This window comes from Apium graveolens, chromosome 8 (assembly GCF_009905375.1).
Source record: "Apium graveolens cultivar Ventura chromosome 8, ASM990537v1, whole genome shotgun sequence".
Taxonomy (NCBI): domain Eukaryota; kingdom Viridiplantae; phylum Streptophyta; class Magnoliopsida; order Apiales; family Apiaceae; genus Apium; species Apium graveolens.
The window spans coordinates 189,172,670-189,190,913 of NC_133654.1; the positions used below are offsets into that span (position 1 = coordinate 189,172,670).

An 18,244-nucleotide genomic window follows, 5' to 3' on the forward strand; every position below is an offset into this window, starting at 1 on the left:
TTTGTTTAGGATATTACTATAGAACATATATGCTCAGATTTTTCATCCCCATTTCTTGATGTCCAACTTTAGTCTTTCCACATGAGAAAAGAATAAAATGAAATCTTGATGCTTACTGCTAAAGGATAGACCAATGCATAAAGCTCACATATCAGCAAAGTTGGGAAAGGGGTACTGATGTATAACCAGCCTATACCTTTTCTTTTCTTCTATTGGCGAGATTGTTTTGAGGTTTTTAAATATGTGATCCAACGGATAGCAGCAAGTAAGCACTTTGATATCAAGTCAATCAGTCAATCACGATATTTTGAAACTAAAAATTATTAGCAAGGCCTAAACAGCAAATACAGGACTTATTAGGTGGAGAATATTGGCTTTAAGAAGTGATTATTGACTTGTTGGACACATAGACACATTATATTTTACTAAATTGAATGTAAAGGCTAAATGCTCAGGACCAAACTCTAATTTATGGTGATAAATCTGACATTGAGAATGGAACTAGGTAGAACTGAGGATCAGAGTAGAATAAAGTATAAGTAGCAGTAGCAGAGTATATACCATAATGCCAATATCTTTAGAGTGATCCTCTGAAGTTAATATAGTCATATTTGTGACTAGGTTCAGTAGTGTTGTATATCGTATTATCATATCGATCTTTGCCTCATATGAATGACTAGATACGGAATGAAACTACTAAAGCAATAAGGTGGCTCCTCATGCATGTAGAAACTGCTATATATACTACTAGTACTAAACATGAAACAAGTGAAATGTTATAGAGATGCGACAAGTATGGAACAAATATTAAGGTTTATGATCATCAGGTAGCCCCCAGAGGTTCTCCAAACACTTCATTGGGAATTACATTTATTTTTTCTACCTACTCAAGTGTTTGGGGGAACTCCAGGAGTCATTTGATAGACTGTTTTACTCCCTACATGGGTAAATTTTCATTTGTTCATCATTATTTAAAAAGCACCATAATAAAAAAAAAGATTAGCTTTACTTGTGTACTCTGTTAATCAACACATGTTAAGAAACAAGGGATTACTGAAATACATGACTCAACGGGTCCAAATTTATCGGTTTGGTTACTAACGGCAAATTTGACTCTTTTAAATTTTTTTATCAACTTAGTTGCTGAAAAATTAAAAAATTTGTATAATCTTGGTCATTGAAAAATGATTTCATTGATATGAATTTTTAAATTAATGATCAAACTGAGTCAAATTTATAATAAGTGACTTAATTAATACCCGCCGAGTCATGTGTTTAATAATTAACCCTAATATAATTTAGCTAAAAATCTGAGAAGTTGTCTCTAAACAGTACATACTTCCACTTGTAAATATTGCTTATGTTACAGGATAAAGAAACCAAAGTCGTTAAAAACGCCAAAAACAATTAAGAAGGCACTGTTTGCATACCTCATAACTGCTGGATGCACCAACATCATTCTTTTTTCTACAAACTTGTCCTCCATCTGTTCATCTTTGCAACTTTATTGAGCCGTGGATTTTGAAAATATGGACTCTAAAGGATATCCCATACTTGCATATTGAGGCCCGGCCTTTATTTTGTGTCATACTCTTTTGTAAATTGTAATGTGGATATTTCAGCGATGGAATTAATGAGAAAGAAAGAATGCCAACGAACACTAACAAATTTATGTTTGATTTGAGTTGCACTAATATAAAGAACATCAGACTTTAGCATAGATAAATTATGAATTTGAATTTTGTTCTGTACGCTATATTACTTTTGTATTTGATTAAAAAACTACCTTCATTTTTTATAAACAATTCTATATATTATAAATTACTGGATAACCTTTTTCCTAAGGTTTGCTATCCATATTTTGGCTCGGATATAATTTTTAACTTTAATTTGACCCAGTGGACTATCTATTTTTAGGTTTGGTATCCATATTAAATTTATAAAAGATCCATGTACTTATTATGACCCATTTTAATTATAGAAACTTTGCAATACAATTTTAAATATGAATTGTGTTACTTATGGTAAGTTTTTAATACAAATTTGAAGTAAAGTTTAAATTTTAGTAGGTCTATTTATAAAAATAATCTCATAAAATATATAACATAAAAATAACATATGTAACGAAAGTAGTTTTTAAATAAATTTATCATAATATGTAAATGCAATACATTTATTATATAGATAATTTAATCTTTCATAATCATATTATTCAATTTGAATTATAAATTTATTTATTTATATTATTAAATAATTTTTGAGATTGCCGTGTGCATAGCACGGGCTATAAACTAGTTAAATTTAACTTGTCATTTAAACAGTAAATCGTCTTGTCATTTTGACATGGTGTGAAGTCTGAGTTTGTATCGTGTGTCTTGTTTTATAGAATCGTTTCTTTTAGTCCATCTTTCTTTCATTCAGAAATTTCAGTATAAGTTATACAGAGAGTTTAATACATGGCATGGAAATGGTGTCGTTAGAGGACGAGGAGGAAGCAGGATTCGAGATCTTAGCAGAGGAGGAGCATAATCAAATCATTCAAGGAGTTGATCCAAAACTATGTATTGTGGGTCGTTTCATAGAAGGCAAGTTAGATTTTTTGGCAATGCAACATACACTAGCCGCATTATGGAGACCAGGCAAAGGTATATACATGAAGGAATTAGATAATAATCTGTATCTATTTCAATTTTATCATGAATTAGACGTCAAACGAGTCATGGAAGGTTGTCCATGGTCTTTCAACAAACGAGCTTTGGTAATGGCACGCCTAAAAAAGGAGAAAATCCAATATTGGTAGATCTGAGCACTATGGAACTTATGGAACTCTGGGTTCAAATACATGACCTAAATTAGGATTCATGTCAGAGAAAGTACTAAAAGGAATTGGTAATTTCATTGGGCAGTTTGTCAGCAGTTGTCCTAGCAATTTCACAGGCGTATGGAGGGAATATATGCGGGTAAGAGTCAGCATCAATCTTAATTCTCCATTAAAACGACGTATAAAAATTAAGATGTCAGGAGAAGAGTGGTTCTGGGTGAATTTTAAGTACGAAAACATTCGAACATTCTGCTTCATCTGTGGTGTGGTAGGCCATTCAGAGAAATCCTGCAGCAAGTTATTTGAACTCACTGAAGAAGAAGTAGTGAAGCCTTATGGTTCTTTCATGAGAGCACCGTTTCGTGGACATGTTAAGCCCATAGGTGCTAAATGGTTGAAAATGGAGATGGCAAGTAGTAGCAGTACATCGGAAACGGCGAATCAAAGTGGTTACAGGAAAGAGGAGACCGGAGTCAATGTTCCACAATCAGAGCCAAAAAATCCGGAAGGTAGTTTGGGAGGAGAAAATCAAGGAAAATTTAAATTTCGAGTAGAAAATTCAGGAGCGGGAACAGAATCTGTTACGGAGAAAAATCTTTCAGCTACAATCACGGAGAGTGGAAATATCATAAAAGATTTTGCTGTAATTGAGACCAAAAAAAGACGAACTGGAGATGGGCTGGACTCATACAATGATATGGGCCTAAACAAAGATGTGATCATGGAAGTACATGATGAATTAAGCAGCGAAAAACAAGACAACATAGTATCACATGAACTGTCAAAAAATGGAATAAAGGCGGGTATCCAGAGGGATGCTCGCCTATCATCTTGACAACCTTAAGCTGGAATTGCCACGGGCTTGGGACCCCGTGGGCTTTCCAATTCCTAACGGATATTGTAATCCAAAAGCATCCCGATTTTGTGTTCTTAAGTGAGATTCTATGCAAGCGTAATACAGTGGAGAAGCTTCAAAATCGAATAGGTTTTGAAAGGATGGTAATTGTTGAAACTCAGGGCCACAGTGGAGGTATTGCCTTTTTATGGAGAAATAAGGATGAGGTGAATTTAAACTCATACAGTAAGAACCATATTGACTTGACAATTCATAATAAGCCAGGCCAATTGTATAGAGTGACAGGAGTGTATGGCGAGCCAGATAGAAGGAAAAGATCTGAAACATGGAATTTGCTTCGTACTTTAGCTATGGACAACAATCTACCTTGGTGCCTAATTGGGGATTTTAATAATGTAGTCTCCCAAAATGACAAAAAATGTGGTAGACCATATCCACACAACTTAGTTCAAGGGTTTCGAGATGTCCTAGAAGAATGCCAACTCATAGATATGGATTTGCAAGGTCATCAGTACACGTGGGAGAGAGGGCTAGGCACTTCACAGTGGATAGAAGTATGCCTTGATAGAGCACTTGTAAATATTTCTTTCCAAGCAATGTTTGAGGTAGCCAAGCTGATTAATCTGGAGATTTCGACGTCCGATCACTGTCCTATCTTACTAGCACTTCAAGATAACAATTATATTGCCAGAACTCAGAGGTTTAAGTTCGAAAACGCAAGGCTTCGTGAGCCAATGTGCCAGCAGATTGTGGCAGAAGTATGGGCAGAGCACGAACATCTTTCACTGTTTGATAAATTAAAGGAGTGTTCAAATATTCTGTCAGCTTGGGGTCAGGAAATCACAGGCAACTTCAAGCAGAGAATTAAAAGTTGTAAAAGAATTTTGAAGGCTCTGAAAGGACGACGAGATGATAGCTCAGTTGAATTAATTAAACAGGAACAGAGGAAGCTATCTGAAATCTACGCACAACAGGAGGTGTTTTGGAGACAACGTTCTGAGCAATTGTGGTTACGTGAGGGTGACAGTAAAAGTAAGTTTTTCCATGCATCAGTTAAAAAGAGAAGAGCAATTAACAAGATCACTTCACTTAAAGACAGAGATTGTAGACTAGTTGATTGAAATTCTGGGTTAGAAAATGTGGTAATCAACTATTTTGATGATCTCTTTACAGCATCTCAGACAGAATGGGAGGAAGTTACTAATTGTATGGAGAATAAACTGAATGCTGATCATAATGTAATGCTGCTCAAACCTGTCGAGGAGTTTGAAGTCAAAGAAGCACTTTTTCATATGCATCCGGACAAGAGTCCGGGTCCAGATGGAATTACACCAGGTTTTTATCAGAAATTTTGGCATATAGTCAAGGAAGATGTGGTCAAAACAGTTCAGAAATTCTTTGAGGATGGCAAAATCGACAATCATTTGGTTGCCACTAATATAGCTCTCATTCCAAAAAAGAGACATCCACAAGCAATGACAGACATTAGACCAATATCCCTCTGCAATGTTCTTTACAAGGTAATATCTAAAGTTTTGGCGAATCGCCTCAAGAAATTGATTGATGGTCTGATTTCTGCAACTCAAATTGCATTCATCCCCGGTAGGCTAATTACAGATAACGTAATGGTGGCCCATGAACTAATGCACTTTTTAAACAGAAAATCAAAAGGCAAGCAGAGTTGGATGGCCCTAAAGATCGACATGAGCAAGACGTACGACCGTGTAGAATGGAGTTATTTGGCTGCGGTGTTAGAAAAAATGGGATTTGATCAAAAAGTAATTACTCTAGTCATGTCTTGCATTTCCTCAGTTGAATATCGGTTGTCACATGCAGGCCGAATGTTTGGCTCAATTACTCCTTCACGTGGCATAAGGCAAGGAGATCCATTAAGCTCATATTTATTTCTGCTGTGTATAGAGGGTTTTAGTTCTCTCATTCAAAAATACGAGTCTCGGAAGTTGATTCAAGGCATCAAGGTAGCACAGAAAGCACCATCTATCTCTCATATTCTTTTTGCAGATGATTGCTATGTCTTTTGCAAAGCAAGTATGGATAGTGCCACTCATATTCTTGAAATGCTCTGTATCTTCGAGAAAGCTTCTTGACAACAAGTGAATGTAGACAAGTCATCAGTATTATTTAGCAGAAATACCAGATCTGATCTTAAACACGAACTGTGTAGCCGGCTTCATTTTGAAGAAGCAGGTGAAAACAACACATATTTGGGATTACCGAGCATTATCAAAAGGAAAAAATCAGCTATGTTTGCCTACATTAAGGAGAGTCTTCAGGACAGAATACTGGGGTGGGATAAAAAGTAAGTGTCAATGGCAGGAAAAGAAATTTTAATTAAAATTGTTGGTCAGGCACTACCAAATTACGCAATGAGCGTTTTTTTGTTACCTCTGGAGGTGTGCAAGGACTTAGAAAGAATCATGTGCAGATTTTGGTGGAGGTCGAATAATAATAAGGAGAGAGGAATCCACTGGTTTTCTTGGGATCGAATGTGTGCAAGAAAAGTTAACGTAGGAATAGGCTTTCGTAATGTGCATGATTTTAGCAATGTTGTTTAGAATCAGAAATTTATGGATTGCTCAAATGTTGTAATGTTGGCGTTATCTGACCTTAACCAATGGAAGTTTGTTCAAGATAGAAGCTTTAGCAATTCTTTGGGTTATATGACTCAAGAGGATGGATTAGAACAATAGCAACTACCAAAGGAAAATAGAGTTAAGGTTAACTCCGATGCTGCATTATTTGAAGATCCTAACAGATACAGTTATGCTTTTGTTGTCCGTGATCATCAAGGTGCACTTGTGGAAGCAAGATTATGGTGTTACGAAGGACAGACCTCCTCGACTCTAGCGGAAGCCATGGGAATCAGAGAGGCACTGAGTTGGATTAAGACAACAAGGCAACAAAATGTTGAAGTTGAAACTGATAGCCTGCAAATAGTTCAGTGGATACGCAGCTCCTACAATAGTTTATCTTATGTAGGCCGCTTGGTGTCAGAATGCAAGGAACTATTAGCAGAGTTACATAGCCAAAACGTTATGTTGAGATTTGTTAAACGATCTGCAAATAGAGTGGCTCACTTTCTAGCGAGACATAGCTATTTACCAGCTAATCGTATTTGGCGGTTGGATAATATCCATCCGGATTTTTATCATGTATTGTGTGATGATTTGAAGTAATAAAATATCTATTTACTGCCAAAAAAAACAGTGAATCCATTTTAATGCTCCTTAATGTCAACTTGACTTGATAAAACTTGGGAGCAGCTCCATTCTTTATGATATTCATGTTGCGCCAGAATTTGATTGTCAACCAGAAAGATGAAATCATACATGTTTCTTGTTTTTCTCTCTGTTTTGCTTATTCAATTTTGTAATGCACAGATAGCTTCTTCAGAGACAAATGTTCTTCTCCAACTCCAACAACATCTTGAATATCCACAAGTACTCCAAGGTTGGAATAACTGGACTAATTTTTGCAGTATTCCACCCTCGCAATCTCTAGCTATCGTTTGCTCAGGTAATCGTATTACGGACTTGAGTGTCGTTGGAAATCATACGAATCTTCAAAGTCTGTCCCGAAATTTCTCACTACATTCATTCTTCACTACATTAACAAACCTTCCAAATTTGAAAGTTTTATCACTTGTTTCTTTAGGATTATGGGGTCCATTACCTCGCAACATCAATCTTTTAGGTTCCCTTGAAGTATTAAACATTAGTTCGAATCAAATCTATGGAAACATTCCTGCATCAATCGCCACAATCAAGAATCTCAAGAATCTTGTTTTGGCTGATAATATGTTGCATGGAAGGATTCCGGATCTAAAAAGTTTACAGAATCTTGAAGAACTAAACTTAGGTAACAATCACTTGGGGCCTCGATTACCATCTTTAAGTGACAATGTTGTTAGTGTCACTTTGAATAACAATTCACTGAGATTTGAAATCCCTTCTGTTCTTCAAAGTTACGTTAGACTTGAACGACTTGATGTCTCTTCCAATAAACTAAGTGGTCCGATTCCTTCCTTTCTGTTTTCTCTTCCGTCCATTCGGTACCTCAGTCTGTCCAAGAATCATTTAAGCGGTGAACTTGACACAAATGTATCCTGCAACCAAGATCTTGTGTATGTAGATATTTCTAATAACTTCTTGATGGGAAAGTTGCCTCTTTGCATCCAATCAAATTATCGGAACCGGACAGTAATTAGTCTATGGAATTGTCTATTTAATTCAAGCTCTAAATATCAGCACAGATACTCGTTTTGCCAGAAAGAAGCCTTAGCTGTGAGGCCACCAGCTATGGATCAAAAGAAACGAACAACCATGAAACTTGGAATTGTTCTTAGTATTGTTGGAGCAACCGTGGGAACTGTGTTTACAATTGGATTACTAGTTTTCATCATTTGCAGAAGAAAAAAAGCTGCAAAAGCAAGAGATCACAAAAATGATGGCTTTATTTTTGACCAAAACCCTGCTGGAGGCTCTCCTATTGTGGATAGCAGTAACGCAATTTTCCTTCTTCTATGATATGAAATTCTTATTTTGTTCAACCATCATGCTAAACAATCTGACTTGATTTTACACATTTTGAAGGGCATAGACCACAAACAATGAGAAGAATGGCAACCTTTGGTCTCCCACCTTATCAAATCTTTACATGGGAGGAAATACACAATGCAAGCAACAACTTCGACTCTTCGAAGCTAGTAGGGGAAGACACTCAAGGCCAGGTAAAAGGTTTTCCCTGTTGGTTCCTAACCTTCTTTTTCCCCAGGTTTAAAATTTTGGAGTTTTTTCTATATTCTTAAAGAGGAGCAATGTAATTCTATTCTCGTTGCAAATACTTGCTTCAAATACAATAATTTCACAGGTTTATAGTGCTTGCCTTAAAGACGGGTCATCAGTACTACTGAAATGTATGAACGTGAAACAAAAGCATACACCTCAGATAATGAAGCAGTACAACGAAAGTCTGTCGAAGCTAAGGCACCAGAATCTAGTCAGTGTTCTTGGACACTGCATTGTTAATTATGCAGGCAATCCCAATTTGAGCACTATATATGTTGTTCAAGAATTCAGTATCAACGGGTCACTAAGGGATCATTTTAAAGGTAGTAACATATCTTTCTCTCAAGTTATGCTTAATTCATACTTAAATCTATTTATGATGCATCTTCTATGTAGATTGGAGAAAGCGAGAAGTTCTCAAGTGGCCACAGAGAATGGGCATTATAATTGGTATTGCAAAGGGCATCCAATATTTGCACAGAGGAACAGCTCCCGGACATTTTGGGAACAATATCAAGATCAAGAACATAATGTTGGACGAAAATCTCACTCCTAAATTAAGTAGTTACACATTACCCTTACCATCTAAGGTTTGTCTGAAACAATAAATTAAATTTCAACAGATTCCCTAGCATACAATTAATTTATATATTTTTATATTTCATTGTTCAATGTTTCAGGTTGGTCAGGAAAGCCCCCTTACCAGGGAGGTAAAGAAGTCTGAGTTTGCCCGTGAAAACTCATTATATGCCACTGAAAATCCAGAGAAAGACGATATTTACCAGTTTGGTGTAATTTTACTACAAGTTATTACTGGTAAACTATTCAACTCCAGGTCGGAAATAGCTGAAATGAAGCTTCAGGTATATGTACTATATAATTTATTAAGCTACAAGTCATTACTGGTAAACTATTCCAGTTGAGAGTGTAAACAAACTCAATATCTTTTGCAGCTAGAGACAAATTTAACAGAGGCATTACCAGGATCATCAACAAAAATAAGTGACGCAGCAGATCCTTCGCTACGAGGGACGTTTGCTTATGGATCGCTAAAAACTGCAACACAGATTACTGTGAACTGTCTTGCGGACGAGGCAAACACACGACCATCAATAGATGATGTTCTCTGGCACCTGCAGTATTCAATTCAGGTTCAAGAAGGATGGAACAATAGCGGAAACCTTGACACAAAAATCTGATATGCACACAAACCCTTTAGAATTACCCTTTGATATTATTGACATTTCATATCACTGTAAGTTGCTTAATTGGGAAAAATAGTGTAACAAATCAAGAAACTAAAAATGTGCAGAACCCTCCTCCCTTTAATTAAGTACAAGCAGTAATTTAGATGGCAGTTCATCTGTTTAGGTGAATCGCTATGTTTCAGATTGTAAACTATGATGGTGCAGCTAAAATAATCTGTTACGAGGATATCACTCGGATCTACTCGCATACACCAGTCACAAGGTCCTTGGGAAAAAAAAGAGACAAAAGTAAAACGATATGAGTTTTAAGATACATTTGCAGGATATAATCAAATTTGTTGTACAAGCAGAAATTCAAGAGTTTTTGCAACACAATAGTTTAAGACCATCAATATTATTCCAATAAGCCATTGAACACCCTTGGATTCCATGGCTCGCCAGTGTGCCCATATCAGTCGGCTGTCCAGCTCTGCTCAACAACCTCACGTACTCTTCTGTTGTACTCGCGTTTGTTCTCACTAAACATCCTTGCAGCTTCAGAATTGGCAGGTGAGTTTGGATTTGGGTCACAGAGCAACGACTACAAAAGATATAATTACAAAAGCAGAACTGGGTTAGCTCCGGCGCACAAATAAAACTTAAAATTGAACACCATAAAGAGTGCAAATTTTTTTAACTCCCCTCATGTATTGTGGTTGCACCCGTAAACACATGCATACAGCATAGCATTGCTCATCATAACAAAATCATTGCGCGAATAGATAGTTCTTCCATGCTTAATGCTCAATATCATTTTCGGAGGAACTCACAATCCTTTTTTACATTGGTGATGGTTAAATTAATGCACCCAGACCATTCGTTTAACAGTTTGAAAACGGAAAGACACATGCAAAAAGTACAACTTAATGCAGCCACAGTAAATAATCGTTAACAAGACATATAACCTCCAGCTTAATTACACTTGTGTTGCAAGAAAACTCTTATTTAAGTTAAGTTTTACACCTCCAGCTATTATCATCTTGTGTCAACTAGATGTCTAGATTTACTTGTTCATGCTCAGAAGCCCGACACAGAGGTACAATGCTGTATGCAGATAAATACCTGGATAGAGGTGAGAATAGCAGCCACATCATAGATAGGACTCCACTGATTTTGCAAAATGTCCAAGCATATGCTTCCATCGGCGTAAACTGGGAAAAAATTGAAAGGAAAAATAGGAAGTTAGGTGCAATATAAACAACATAAGCAAGTTATTAACCTCTCTCATATTATTGATCTGATCTTATTCGATTAAGCCACAATTAAACTAAAGACAAGAGTTGTTACAAGCTTTGCTGTCGTGAAGGTAATTAAAACTGTTCTCAGAACAATACTCCCTCCGTTCAAAATACATGTCCACTTTAAGTTCGGGCACGTAGTTTAAAGTGCATTGACAACATACTTATATAAATTATTATTTTTTCAATGTTTTTATTGTGAATAAAAAATTGATGAAGTGGACATGTATTTTGAAACGGAGGAAGTATCATCTTACGAACTACTCAATTCTAGAGACAACAAAGTAACAGCTACAAGAAGTAACACTTGGCCTTAATATTTAATTTTAAGCATCAAGTCTGATAAGCAGGTGTTCAGGGCAAAGGGCCAAAGGCCATTACAAATTCACAACCACTAACTTGAATACTGTAAAAAATATTCTTAACTTCATAGTTGCAGACAGTTGTGCCTTAAAAAAATTCTCAACTTCATACTTGCAAATCAATTTAAAGTTCCATGCATAGAAAGCACATCCTTTAGTTAGTTCTAAAAAATTCCATTTCCGACAATTGACGACATCAAACTAGGTGATGTGCATTGATCAACCAAATTACCGGACTCGGGAAAACTTCCCCTAACGATGAGTTCATCCCAAATAGCTTACGTTTTTAGTCTTTAATCCATCAAATATAATAGAATTATTGTCAAATAGAGCTTGATTACCAAATATAGTATTTGTATTCATATATTTAATTTTAATACTGAATTTGGTTTACAAGACAAGCTATTGGATTCATATATTCAGTTTAGCGCAGATGGCTAAAGTTAAAGTCCTTGAACCTTAAAAATCAAAAGAAAAGTTAGACAGAATCTGGTAAATTAAATTGCCAAAAGATCCTAAAGGAAGACGAAGACACAGGTATATGCAGATTAATCAACTATATTACTGACCAGGAGAACAAGCCACACAACCCAAAGAACAAAGAACCTGTACGACCAAATTTCACTACTTCTCTTCCACATGATAATGCCAACTGTTGGCAAGAATATGCTATGTTCTAAAGGTACTCTAGTAGTAAACAGCCATGAAGCTGCAGATGTTATCTACATATATTTGTTCTTATACTTAAGTTCCAACTTACTGTTTGGGTGGAACATCCGAGAAACGAAGCGCACTGTCGGCGGCTTATTCGGATAATCCTCTGAAAACTGAAGTGTCAACTTAAACGTACCTAATGAAGAAAGACAATAACCAAATAAAGTAAGTGTAGGAAAGTTGATTAAATACATTTTGACACTAAAGCTAAGCATTCATTAGCTTGGCATAACAAAAGAAAGGTATAATAATTGCCCATATGACTCATTTAGCATCTTATATTCCTTGCCAAAAAAGGAGATTGTAAAAAAAACATTAATACAAGCTTATGTTTCGGAGTGCAACATAACATTGAAATACTAAACCCACCATTCCCAAATGTGTACCATATCTAATTTTCTGTACTAAATTTGCATATAACAAGAATCAGTTTAAAATTTAAATATAAATAAAAGTTAGCATAGGTATAGGTCTGCTTGGCGAGAGTCAAGACGACCAAGCGTCTTGTTGATATCGGCTAGGTCACAGGTTCAAATGCTGTTTCCAACCCTAAAACAGTTAATCCGCCTTCATTGGGAAGATCCCCCAACCCTGCTGATGCAGAATTCGGTACAGTCGTTATACACAACAAGTGCAAAGGCATTCGAGAGCAGAAGTGAAATGCACATACAGAATATAAGCATATAAGTAGATGCTAAAAAACATGACTAAATGAACCAACAATAAAAGCAGCAACAAAAAAAAGAACAGGTCATGTTAAAGTTGCTGACATAACAACAATAAATATTCATCTCGCGCTCATAGTAACAAAAGCTATAAAATAAATTTCACTGGTGACTAGAATTTACATATATGTTAATTTCTTTAACATAAATTAATCCCTTTCTAGAATTCTTCATCAAGGTTCTCAAGGTCTCATCCAGATAACCGTTAAGATCCTCAACACCCTTCATTTGCTTTTCTCTTTTTCTGTTATCGTAAATTTTTCTTTCATTACCCAGATATTTTAAATCCAAATATTTTCTTTTTAATATGCTGCTAGGGTTCTACGTTGACTGCCCTAGATAAATTTTGCCTCTTAAATTTTTGGATCCGGTTTTAGTTGTACTTTTTTTTCCTTTTTCATCTTCCAATATTTCAATAAAGCACACTTATGTGGAAAGCAAACTGCCAAATACCTCCGTCCCAAGGAATATAAAAAAATTACTGTCGTCTTCACATACCTCCGTCCCATGGAGTATCATCAGGACTGCAATTCAAAATGATACTATTAGTTGCTGACATTATATATAGTTCATATTTCCTTAAAGTTAATAGTGGTTTGAACAAAAGAACAATTAATGAGTACACGAAAATATTTATAACAAGCATAACCTACCCAAATATGACGGCGTTCCACAACATGATATTGTTGTCTTGAGGAGCGCCACTGATGCCTGCAGGTGGATCTTGTTGCAACCTCTTAAAATCCCTCATAAGTCTTTTCCTTGAAGGCGTTGACATCCTTGCCTCCTAATAATCATATTGCAAACAAGTAACGTTATTAACTACAAGATTTGGCGAAAGGTTCAGTACACATAAGTCATAAACAACCAGGCACATTAAGAGACCTTGCTTGCACACATATACGCAATTGCACAACAGAGTAAAAAAACACTTAAGCCCACAAAACAAATACATAATCCATGGTTCACAAAATCATGAAACCCTAAAGCACCTTACAAACCAACAATCACCTTATACACCAACAATCAATCTACAGACTGGCACCATAAGCCTTGGAAAACTCATCCAAACAAAAATACATACATACTAATTTACCAACTTTTAGTCGTCGAATCTCATACACCAAATTCATTAATCTCTATCATTAAGTTTACTTGGAAATAAATCCGGGATTTAATCAAATACTAAATCGGGTCAAAATATTATCCATACTTAAAAGAGCAAAAACACAAATTGTCAAACCACAGTCAAAACCATCACACCTCCTAGCTTATACCCAACTAAAGCTTCTACCATCACTTGGAAAACCCTACATACATAATAATTTACCAATTTTCAAGCATCGAATCTCATACACCGAATTCATCAATCTTTATCATAAAATTCACTTGGAAATAAATCCGGGATTTAACCAAATACTAAATCAGGTCAACCAACACGTTATCGATTCTTAAAAGAGAAAAACTACCACACCTCCCTAGTTTATTATACCCAAATGAAGGTTCTACCACCACTTGAAAAACCCTACATACATACACATCAAAACAGTCCAAACCCAACAATTCTAAAAGCAGACCCTAATTTCAATCAGCTAACACTAACATAAACAATATAAAATAACAGAAATGACTAATAAAACCCTAAAGATTGAAACTTTAAGTAATACCCAGCTCAAAGATGAAAACTTTCACAACAATTCACATAAATAATCAAAAAAAAAAAAGAAAGCCCTGATCCAGAAAATCAAGAACATACAAGCTCAAGCATAAATTAAAGAAACCCAATATTAATATGTAAAGATTGAGCTGTCTTACTTGTAAAGAAGCACCGGAAAAGAAGAGAAGATCGGGAAAGAGTGATTATAATTGCGACAAACAAAAGTAAAAGGAAGAGAATCTATATGTATGTATATATTTAAGTATAAATCAGAGAAATGTTACATCCATGGTGATGAAAATAATTATGGATCAGAGGGCTACGATTTTCATCAAGTGGGTGGGACGTGGGAGTATTCACAAAGACAAATATTTATATATAAAGCTAGAGAATAAAGATATTCATGAAGCATTATATATTTTATTCTTTCTTTTTCCTTTTTTGCTTAATAATTTATTCTTTTTCATTTATATCGTTTGCTCTCCCTCACTCTGTATATACACTTATACTTATCTATAACCCGTGCATAAATTGAAGAACACAATACGTTACAACAATATATATGTTTTATGATAATTTAAAACTTCACTGAAAATAAATAATATAATATATAATATGTTGTTCATGGACTCGATCTTAAACCTGTATAAATTGTTAAAAATAAAGAATATAAAAGTTTAAATATATATGAGAGCAGTTTAAATATTAATGTAATATTATATTATTATTACATCCAACGGTTTCTATTTATCCGTCTTTAGATCTGACGGTTGTTATTTACCGTAGCAAACAACCACACCGAACAACCAACCAACAACCAAATAGAGGGTGTTTTGCTTATAATAACATACTAGCCTATAACCCGTGCGATGCACGGATTGTTTTTAACATTCGAAAGTTTTTAATAATATATTTTATAATATAATTTTCAATAGTTGAAAAATAAATCGAAGAATATAATAAATTATAACAATATATGTTTTATAATAATTTGAGACTTGACTGAAAATAAATAATATAATATAATATATTGTTTAAATAAAGAATATAAAAGTTTAAATATAATAAGCTGTTGACGGGGTTCGAACCCTGAATCCATGAGAGCAGTTTAAATATTAATATAATAATATTTTATTATTGTATCCAATGGTTCTCATTTTTCTGACTTTAGATCTGACGGTTGTTATTTGTCGTACCAAACAACTGTACCGACCAACTACCAAACAACTGTACCGATCAACTACCAAATAGAGGGTGTTCTGCTTATAATAGTATAGTATAGATAGATATATTTTTTTAAGAACAAATAAAGTTTTATAAAAATCAGAAGGGAACATTATACATGCTTACAAAAGAGACTAACTCGGGTGGGAGTATACGAGCGCGATGAGATAACTTAGGTGGTTAAGGGTTTATTTCTCGTCACCGGAGATTCTAGATTCGATTCTCGCTCACCCCACCCTGAGATTTCTGAAAATAGATACTCAAATTGTAAAGTACTAGTAAAATAGCCCGTGCTTCGCACACGACAATTTATAGTGAATTTAGAATATTATTTCCTTCATATTTATATATCTTCATTTCTATTATATATATTTTTAAGAATATAAAAAATAGTAATATAGAATAAAATAAGAGAAGTTTTGTATATATTTACTATTTTAAAGACTTATATCATAAATTTTGTTAAACTTTTTCACTTAAATTCCTAATTCAAAATTTAGATTTATGAAATTTTATTTATTCAATTATATAATAACTTTAATATATTTTTAAAAATATATTATAATTAAAATTTTATAAATAAAATAATTAAAAAAACTGATTGTAGTTTAGCATGATAACTGTGGTTGTAATTTAGCACGAGCTTATATATTATTATTAATTTAATATAATTTATTTAATAACTAAAATAAGGGAATTGTGATTGAAACATGCTATAACATATTTCGGTTATAATAAATTATTTAATTATAAAACATAATTAGTTAAAGCTATTTTAAAATATATGTGTGTTGTAGGCTTAGGTTTAGATTCCACAGCCTAAGTCAGTTTTCGTAACTCAAGTCAACTCCTTTGTAAATCTCACCTTCAATCGATGTTTGACTAAAATGTTTGGACATCACTTTTATACTGGTAAAGAAGATCGATTATCTTCATAATTTATCTTCTAATAAAATATTTACATATTTTCTCTTTTTTTTTTGCAAATTAAATTATCTAAAATAGTTAAATACAAAAAACTAAAATTGATATTTTTCTAGTATTTATTTATACCAATTGGTATCCTTTAAAATTTAAAATTATTTAATGTAATGTCATGCATATTGATAATTTGATATGTTTTGCCAAAGTATTTATTATCAAATATAATGTTAGCTTTCTGCTCATTTTTTTGGCTATAAGTATTAGCTTTCTACTTGTATGAGCAATACTGGATGTTAATTTTTTAAGCTCTCATTTTTATACCTTAAACTTAGATACTTTTCTCCAATTGAGTATACTGTCATAGCAAATTTTAAAATTAATAAGCATATTTAATTTGTAAGCTTAATCACATAACCTAAGCTTAATTTGAAGTTGGTATATGCAACCGAACTCAAACTTATAGAGCAGATTCTACCGGTCTAGTGAGTTTATTTATTCTTGAAGTCTTGTTATGCTCACAGTTTCTAAAAGAAACATTCAAGACTTTGAGCTTTCAAGAAAAAAGCCTCACATCTCCCTTGTGTACTCATCAATTTATATATGGATAAATATACATCAGTGACAGTAAAGGAGGGGACCAAATATTGGACTACAGTTTTTAAGGCACCAAGTAATTCATACAAACACAAATACTAATTCGACAAATTTGCAAATTCACAATACTCTGTTTACATTTTATGACTGAAAAATCTAATTTAGATAAGTTTAGTTTATGTTTGTTGCCTTGCATACCCCATTCATTCCTTATAGCACTACATTATTCAAGAAGTTCTTCTAAATCTCTTGGAATGGTTAAACTTAAGTTAGAATTGTTAAAAGATACCAAGTTAATTTAGCAAAAAAAAGATACCAAGTCATACTATATCCTTAACTTTAAAGTAAAGATGCCTACTTCCCTTGAACATGTGTTGGTGTACTTTGAAAAGTTGCATGTAGTATCACCAGTTGACGAAATAGTATGAACAATTGATAGTGCAGCTTCTGCAATTAATGGCGCACTTTGAATATTATCAAGTGCAGTGCCTTGAATATCTATAGGTGCATTCAGATCTACAGGTACACATTGCACATTCACAGGCGCGCTTTGAACATCTACAGGCGCACCTTAAACACTTAGTTGCTCACTTAATATAGATATCCATGCTAGTGAGCTATTCAAGGCCTTGCAATTCCGCTGGTGCATAACTGTTATTTCATTCAAGTATGGATTCACAAGGTTTATTGTTGTCTTGTTTCTAGATTGCTGGAAAAAAAATCAAAGCTAGTTAATACCAAGTATGTGTCATGTTAAATGAATAGAGTTATCTGTGACATACATCGATAATTTGAATATCAGCTTTGGCCTTAAGACCATCATAGGCCATTAACTGCATTTATGACATCAAACTTATTATCTACAATGTAATCTACAATTTCAAAAAGCCAATTAAATTTCAAGAGCTAGAATCTTTTAAAAACATGCAGCTGGTGCAAAAATAAATTTATAGTAATTTATAGCTATTCTAAGTTCCTTATATGATATTTGGGTTTCATCAAGTAATATGCTTTCAATGGACTAATGACAGTGATTGTGCACAGTATTCATAATAGCATGTCAGCCAACACTAA

At 34.1% G+C, this 18,244-nt stretch overlaps 3 protein-coding genes across 3 annotated transcripts; 2 read left to right on the forward strand and 1 right to left on the reverse strand.

The window, feature by feature from the left end:
• The first annotated feature begins 3,817 nt into the window (after positions 1-3,817).
• On the forward strand, positions 3,818-6,874 carry LOC141680216 (uncharacterized). The gene is made up of 3 exons (XM_074486504.1): positions 3,818-4,709; positions 4,851-5,762; positions 6,444-6,874. The coding sequence occupies exons 1-3, from the start codon at positions 3,818-3,820 to the stop codon at positions 6,872-6,874; spliced, it is 2,235 nt and encodes a 744-aa protein (XP_074342605.1).
• Positions 6,875-6,918: 44 nt separating this feature from the next.
• On the forward strand, positions 6,919-9,921 carry LOC141676775 (putative LRR receptor-like serine/threonine-protein kinase At1g14390). Its single transcript, XM_074482489.1, has 6 exons — positions 6,919-8,198; positions 8,291-8,427; positions 8,568-8,808; positions 8,882-9,075; positions 9,166-9,348; positions 9,439-9,921. The coding sequence occupies exons 1-6, from the start codon at positions 7,016-7,018 to the stop codon at positions 9,682-9,684; spliced, it is 2,184 nt and encodes a 727-aa protein (XP_074338590.1). The 5' UTR covers positions 6,919-7,015; the 3' UTR covers positions 9,685-9,921.
• Positions 9,922-9,974: 53 nt separating this feature from the next.
• LOC141676776 (ubiquitin-conjugating enzyme E2 2) lies at positions 9,975-14,785 on the reverse strand. The gene is made up of 6 exons (XM_074482490.1): positions 14,587-14,785; positions 13,425-13,558; positions 13,270-13,295; positions 12,093-12,182; positions 10,795-10,883; positions 9,975-10,273 (listed from the first exon to the last, which is right to left on the reverse strand). The coding sequence occupies exons 2-6, from the start codon at positions 13,547-13,549 to the stop codon at positions 10,145-10,147; spliced, it is 459 nt and encodes a 152-aa protein (XP_074338591.1). The 5' UTR covers positions 13,550-13,558; positions 14,587-14,785; the 3' UTR covers positions 9,975-10,144.
• Between the last annotated feature and the right edge of the window lie 3,459 nt (positions 14,786-18,244).